Here is a 7,142-nt window from a genome sequence, read left to right on the forward strand (position 1 = left end):
TTTTGTCACCTCTTGCCTTACTTTCTTTTGCTCTTTCGTTTTCCTCATTTTCCCTCGTGTTCCTTTTTACTCTTTTCTTCAGATTCCCTTGTATCCCTGCATTTTCTTTCTTCAAGACTTCCGTAATGGCTGGTCGTAATCCTGCTACGAAGGTAACCAAGCAGAGGCCCGAGCTTCTCTCGCCTGTCAACCCACTTCCTTCGATGGGTATTCTTGACGCACGGTTTTGGGTGTGGAAGACCTCGTGAAATTGAGGGAATCCTTCTGCATTCCTGAATCGGTGGATATGAATCTCCTGGAGAGGGGATGTGTTGATGAAGAGGGTTACGGTAGGGACCTAACGGTTTGTTCTCTTGCGAACAGGCTTCGCCTTCCTTTCATCTGCTCAGTGCGCGATGTTCTGCATTTTTTTAAGCTCGCTTCTACCCAGTTTCACAGTAAGGCGTGGTGCATGCTGATGTATTCCTGTGTCGTCTTCCGCCGCATTCTGGAGCTTCTTGGGAAGGCGTACCTTGATCTTACAGGAATAAGTTCTTGTCTTTCTACGGGGTGGTGTCCTTGCTAGGGAACATTTGTAGCTCCCGTGTGCATGGGCAATGCTTAGCAGCCTTTGAAGGGCGTTATTCCAATGCCAAGCAGTGGACTGGTAAATTTTTCTTGATCTCTAAGGATGGTTTGGAGAACCCCGCCGATGAAATGTTTATCAAGGATTACGATGTCGCGGTCAACTGGGGGCGCGTCCCTGATGATAAACTGTTGCCGTTGGGAGTTGATTGATAGTCAACAAAATCGCGTGAATCTTGTTCGTTAGTGGGCAAAAGATCATGGCCCCACTGGTCTATGGTCGGACGACCTTCTTTTTGACTCCAGTATTGATAGGTTTTTATCGATGCCTAGTCGTGCTCATGTAATGGGGAAGAAGCTCAAACCAGTTCCTCCCCGGGCAAAACGGAGCGCTCCTCTGACTAAGGGGCCAAAATTGAAACGCCCATGTACTGAAGGCGCGACGCCTACCAGCGTCGCTGGCTCACCCAAGGGGCGGTCGTGGGTGTTGTTGTTCCTGGCCAGCATGGCATACCCCTAGAAAACCTCGCCGTCATTGAGTCCCGGTCTTGATGACCTGGGTGCTTTAATGAAACAGGCTCTTGAGGATCTCTCATTGGCCTATGATCTTGGACTCCCTTCAGGGAGTGATTTTGCGAGCGCCCCTTTCGAATTCCCCTCCGTTCCTGTTGCAGATTTGGTGTCTAGTGGTGGGAATGATTTGTATGATATACATGATGCCTTTGCCTTAGGTTGTGAAGCTGCAGAAGGAGCGCTCGATATTCCCGCCCTAAGGTCAGAGACCCCATGGTTGAAGTTGTGGATGGCGACGTGGGCTCCGGTGCAGGGTTGGGTTCCTCTAAGCATTCTCTGCCTTGTACTACCTCAAGCAGCGAGACTCCACCCACGGATGAAGATAGAGTGTCTATCCCTTTGCAAACGCCATTGTCTTTTGGCGGGGAGGGGGACACTACTCCTCGAGAAGGTGGGCAGGTCCTTGGGGATTAGTTGGTCATGGAGCCAAGGGTCCAAGGCGAAGATTTGGTCGGTCGGCGGGCAGACTTTTGCCAAAATGAGTTTGTTGGTGAGTCGTTTGGCGAAGGTGGCCAGCCCGCGCCCACGCCTGAGGTTGCGGTAGGCTTGGATCTTTTGTTGGGACGTCCAGCACAGGTTGGAGATTGTTTCGTGGGGAACGCTACCTAGGAGAAGGATGACGGTCCTCGCATTTCTTTGCCTCCTTCGGAGGCGGTCTCTGATATGACAAGACGCCTAAGTAGAATGTTGGTCCCAGTAACGCTTCTTCTCCTACTTGTCTGCTTTTGTATGCAGGTGCTTTCTTTGGCGTTTATTGGCTCCTAACTTTACTGTGCTTGTGTAGAATGTTAAAGCCCTGGCGTCTTGGGTCGTGGATGAGAGATCCCATTTGGAGGAGGAGGTTTGCGAGAGGTGAAAATTCTCCTTTTTTGCCAAGCAGGAGAACAGCTGACTGAAGGATGAGACGAATTACCTTTGCTGTTGTCCAGAGTAGGCTGATGGTCATGTGCAATCCTTGGAAGCTGACCTCAACTCTCTTCGCGAGGAGTCGTCCAACCTTCGGTCCAAACTCCTTCGCGTTGAGAGACTCCATGCCTGCCATTCGGGTGGAGGTTTTGCGCCTTAAGGAGGCATTGGACTCCTCTGAGCGTTCCCAAGTTGGTGCTGCGAATAAGCTTGAGGAGGCTACTACTGCTTTAGCTTCTTTTGAAAAGGAGCACGAGAGGGTGGCGAGGGAGTTGGTTGCGAGGAAATAGGCATTCTGGAAGGAGAGCCGTGAGAAGGACTCTAAGATCTCCAAGCTGCAAGGTGACTTGGGCTGGGAGAGGGCTGCTTTTGCCAAGTTCAAGAAGGAGCGTGCCGCGATTGATGCTCGACAAGATAAGAATCTAGTGAGTCTGGACAAGTTGAGTCTGGAATAGATAGATATATCTCTTATAAAAAAAAATTTCTTATCAAATTTTTTTTTTTATAAAAATAGATGTTATCTTAAAAATGTATAAGAAATAATTTTATTGTGGGATTATGTTTTATAGAAGTCATTAAACTTGTCCAGCATTACTGTTTTGTTTTGGCTTTTTGTTTTTTTTCCAGGTGGCTTACAGGCACAAACTGATGAAATATGCACCGCAGGTAGCCGGACCCGCCATTCACCAGCCGCAGCGTGTCGAAACTCAAACCAATGCTCTCTCCAAAGCTGCAATGGTTCTTTCGCTCCCATCTACCTCCCTCTACCTTCAAACCCATCTACTGTTCGGCTTCCTTTTCATTTTCTTCTTCTTCTTCTTTGCAATATTCACCATGGTCAGGTCTCCAAGCCTGGAGAGAGAGCCCACTCAACGAGAACCGTATTTGGGGACCCAAAGGCCCAGAATCTCTTGTGCTACAGCCACCCCCTTCAGCAACCAACAACTGTGATAATCCAATGGGTTCCGCTTCTTCCTTAGCGGAGCTTGGTGCTCTGGTACTATCCACCAGTGACCCTCTAGCCAAGTCCAGGCTTTCGCATTTGGCATACTCCAGATGGCGCCGTGAGAACCTCCCCCTTGGGGTGGTGTCTGATCCGCCTTCTCGGCCCGCTCGCTCTCCGAAACCAGAATTGGTTCGTTTCTGGTGCTCAAATATTCAAATTCCCGAAAGCTTTGAACTTTCTTTTGGGCTTTGTTCTTTAATGGTTGCTCAGAAAATCATTAGACTTTAGTTTGATGGCGGTTGTGTCGTTGTTTATTATTCTATTTTTTTCCAGTTCCATTCCTAAAAACTTCTTCCCTTTTTTCTTTTTTTTAAATGATTTTGCCATATGGTTATTCGCTAATTTTTTTATGATTGATACATAATTTTTAGAGGGGATTTTATTGCATTTTCCGCTTGATTTGTAGTTAGTTCAGATGATTTTGCCACGTGGTAATTGCTCTCGCTTGATTGCTTCTTCTGTTGCACTTAAGGGCTTTGCCTTGTTTATAAGCATTGCGCCCCCCCTCCCCCAAGAAAAAAAATAAAAAAGAAAAGAGTTTCATGATGCGTTTGGCTTTTGTATCATTGGTGGCCAACTTTATTTGGAACGCAGGTTTCCCCAAAGGAAATTCCAGCTCCGAAAAATTCAGGTTTGCCTCTTAATGCCTATATGCTTCATAATCTTGCTCACGTGGAGTTAAATGCGATTGATTTGGCATGGGATACTGTTGTTCGATTTTCGCCCTTCAGTGAGATTCTTGGGGAGGGTTTCTTTGCTGACTTTGCTCATGTTGCTGATGATGAGAGTCGACATTTTGCTTGGTGTTCACAAAGACTCTCTGAGCTTGGTTTCAAGTAAGCATAACTGTTGCTTTGGATATTATAATTTATTACTTTCATTAGACTTAATTTCAGTTTTTTCCTAATTACAAGATATGGAGATATGCCTGCCCATAATCTGCTTTGGAGGGAATGTGAGAAGTCATCTGACAATGTTGCTGCTCGTTTGGCAGTTATCCCACTTGTCCAGGTTGTCTCTTTCTCTTGGTTGTATACTTTATGGTTTGTGATGTCAGAGTTGATTAAAACATGCTTTTAAACTTATTTTAGCGTGAAGTTGTATGCCTTTCTCCTATTCCACATTTCAGGTTTGGTTCTGGATAAGAACTCAAGGGAAAGGTTGTAATTTTCTTTTGTGTTTCCTGAAATTAAACATTTGGAGTCACTCTGTCATGGTTCATCTCATGTTATTTTCATTTAGCATATAAATAAAAGAAGAAAAACCACATATATTTTATTTATTTCATCGGTGCTCAGCATTTGCATCGATTTTAGTTTCTGTTGCATGCATTAGACGAGACAATTACCTGAGATAGACTCATAAATTGTGATACCCCATATGCTATGAATTAGGGTAGGTGGTGTATGGGATCCCATATTGCTTGGGAAGGAGAAGTTCTTGCTCTTTATAAGGTTCCAATGGGGTTCCAATTGTATCATTGACTAGTCATTTTTGAGTATAGGCCATGTGGTTTGGGCCTTCCATTAAGACGTTACATAAATGCATGCTTGGATCTCCATCTTGCCTGCATATTACATATTGTCTAAAGTATCCATGTAGGTAGCTAGACGTTTCTCTTTCTTATTATTGTTGAATTTTTACTTCATTGGTACTTAAAACACCTCAAAGCTCTTTTAGGAGAGGTTTGTATTCGCAAACCATCTCAACTCATCTCACTACTATTCATTACTATTCATCAACTTTAACTCACAAATCTCATTACTATTCACAACTCATCTCACTACTATTCACAGCCCATCTCAACTCATCTTCGAATCCAAACGACACCTTAGTCTTCTCTGAAGGTATGTTACTCATTGGGTCAGACGGTATGGGTTTTTGAGAGAGTAGTCCCACTTGGCAAGGTTGCTTCTGAAAAGCTATTTTTCACCTTGAGATTTTTTGACCTCGATGGAACCATGCCCAGGATCACGTGTGAGAGAATGAGGTGTAAGTAGGTAGTGGAATTCTTGTTGCAAGTTTGTAGAAAAAGGTATTTTGAGCAGTCTTCCACCTGAGCAAGGACATGTGGTAGAGTACAATGCATGTGAGAGTTGCTAGTTGTGGTCTAGTACGCTGCAGATTGGCTTTAGCATTGTGATTTCTAAACTTGATTGTATCCCACAAGAGAGTAATCCGATTGTTCCTGTTTCATTTATAAATTTATAGAACCCAGGCACTAGGGAATAAGGTCACATGTGGAAGTGGCAAAAACCACAGTTCATCAATACTTCATCTTTTAAATTCTTTCTGAAATCAGCATCATTTTTCCATGTGATTTTGTTTACTCTCCAAGACAATTGTTTACTTCTAAAGACTTTTATATTTGTTTTTAAATTTCATATTTGATGGGGTAAGTTTCTTTGTCATGGTGGTTTTAGGAGGCTAGAGGACTTGATGCTGGGCCCCGATTAGTGCAAAAATTGACTGGCTTTGGAGATCACAGGACATCTAACATTGTGGCTAGAATTGCTGACGAGGAAGTTGCACATGTAGCTGTTGGTGTATTTTGGTTTATCTCTGTCTGCGAAAAAATGGGCCGTATGCCTTGTTCCACTTTTAAAGGTTTTTCCAGCTAATCCAGTGTATATACTCTTGCTTATAATTGAAAGAATGATTCCTATACGAGGGCTGCAAATTCTCACGTGGACCTTTCTGGGTAACCTTGCAGAGCTATTAAATGAATACAATGTGGAGTTGAAAGGACCCTTTAATTACTCAGCTCGGGACGAAGCTGGCCTTCCACGCGACTGGTGAGAAATTTTGTATAATTTTGGTAGTTTGTTTGGTTCACAAGAATGTTGATGGATTTTTGTTTGTGATATTATTTGATACCAAACAGTTTTTTGAAACCGAAAGAAGGTGATTGACTTCATTTATCTAAATGGAAAAATGATTTTTGACATGGTGCTTGCATCATCTGCTCTATAGGTATGATACATCATTTTCAGAAAAACCGGTTAAGAATGGGAAACAGAACAAAAATGACAAGCTTTCTATGGTATGTACAACCTGATTTTAGAAGCTCTATCTATTCTTTTGGCTGAAGGCATTATAAGATATGAAAATATTGTTACAGGTTTATGAGAGGCTTGCTTCCATCATTTCTATGGAGAGTGAGAACTCAAGCTTGAATAGGCCTCCTGGGTAATCTTTGTTTCACGCATTAAGCTGGACCATACATATTGGCGATGGTGTGAAGTTCATGGTTGGTTTGCCCATACGACTCCACCGGAAGCCAGACTGCCAACTGCTCACCATTCATCATCGCTACTGGTTCTTTGGGCATCTCATGGAGTTTTAGTAATATTAATAATAAATTTGTTTGGAATTATATTTTGTAGGAGTGTATCATGCAATCAATAGTCTTCAACGGGCTACCCAGAACCAATCGTTAAAGATCATATTACTTGGTCTACTTTTTGTTTAGTTTGAGGATTAGATCTTAATTGATTGAACACATTGTAATTTCTCCATTATTTGGGGTGCATGCAAAATGAGTGATAGTACGAGTATGTAAAGTGTAATTTCTTTTTCTTTTTCCTTTTCTAAGCTATATGAAATAGTGAGGAAAGAATGAAGGAGTGAGGGATGAGGGGATATAGTGGGTGGATACAAGGTTGGTAGCGTAGTTGATGACTGGGGAGAAAATTATTCTCATTTGTCAATATGTCCATCTAATCTCATTTTTTAAGAGACCAATCTCCTTTAATCTTTGCTGAAATCATTCGTCTTTATTTTTGCATGATTCTTGTTTTTTGTTTATTCAATACGTATTTGCACATAGCTGTACATTCCTTTGTACATTTCAGACAGCTATTAACATAGCTGTACATAACTGCTGTAAATCCTTTATATATGTCAATATACAAGTCATGCCCTGTGTGGGCTATTTCAAACTTACGTGGTATCAAGAGCCACACGAGGATTCTGATCATGTCGTCTTCATCTACATCCTTTCTTCCTCCTGTGGACGATAGTTCCTCTGACTTGTTCCCCAACAAAACAAATTTACACAATATCTCCACCAAGTTTGCATCTGCCAACTACC

At 42.8% G+C, this 7,142-nt stretch overlaps 1 protein-coding gene across 2 annotated transcripts; it reads left to right on the forward strand.

The window, feature by feature from the left end:
- Positions 1–2,700: 2,700 nt before the first annotated feature.
- Positions 2,701–6,818, forward strand: LOC121250342 (uncharacterized protein HI_0077). Of its 2 annotated transcripts, none has more exons than XM_041149446.1 (7): positions 2,701–3,178; positions 3,644–3,885; positions 3,946–4,060; positions 5,473–5,656; positions 5,763–5,844; positions 6,023–6,092; positions 6,171–6,818. In XM_041149446.1, exons 1-7 carry the CDS (start codon positions 2,759–2,761, stop codon positions 6,240–6,242), a joined length of 1,185 nt encoding a protein of 394 aa, XP_041005380.1. In that variant the 5' UTR covers positions 2,701–2,758; the 3' UTR covers positions 6,243–6,818. The 2 variants fall into 2 exon arrangements, with proteins under 2 accessions (XP_041005380.1, XP_041005381.1); XM_041149447.1 differs by having other exon boundaries at positions 2,703–3,178; positions 3,964–4,060.
- The last annotated feature ends 324 nt before the right edge of the window (positions 6,819–7,142 follow it).

This window comes from Juglans microcarpa x Juglans regia, chromosome 2D, assembly GCF_004785595.1.
Source record: "Juglans microcarpa x Juglans regia isolate MS1-56 chromosome 2D, Jm3101_v1.0, whole genome shotgun sequence".
Lineage (NCBI taxonomy): Eukaryota > Viridiplantae > Streptophyta > Magnoliopsida > Fagales > Juglandaceae > Juglans > Juglans microcarpa x Juglans regia.

What these genes read in the sequence shown, in the direction of transcription:
- LOC121250342 (XM_041149446.1), top strand. Translation starts at nt 2,759, where the DNA reads ATGCTCTCTCCAAAGCTGCAATGGTTCTTTCGCTCCCATCTACCTCCC. An exon ending in CAGTTATCCCACTTGTCCAG is followed by an intron (nt 4,061 to 5,472) that starts GTTGTCTCTTTC and finishes TGGTGGTTTTAG; the next exon opens with GAGGCTAGAGGACTTGATGC. An exon ending in AAAATGACAAGCTTTCTATG is followed by an intron (nt 6,093 to 6,170) that starts GTATGTACAACC and finishes ATATTGTTACAG; the next exon opens with GTTTATGAGAGGCTTGCTTC.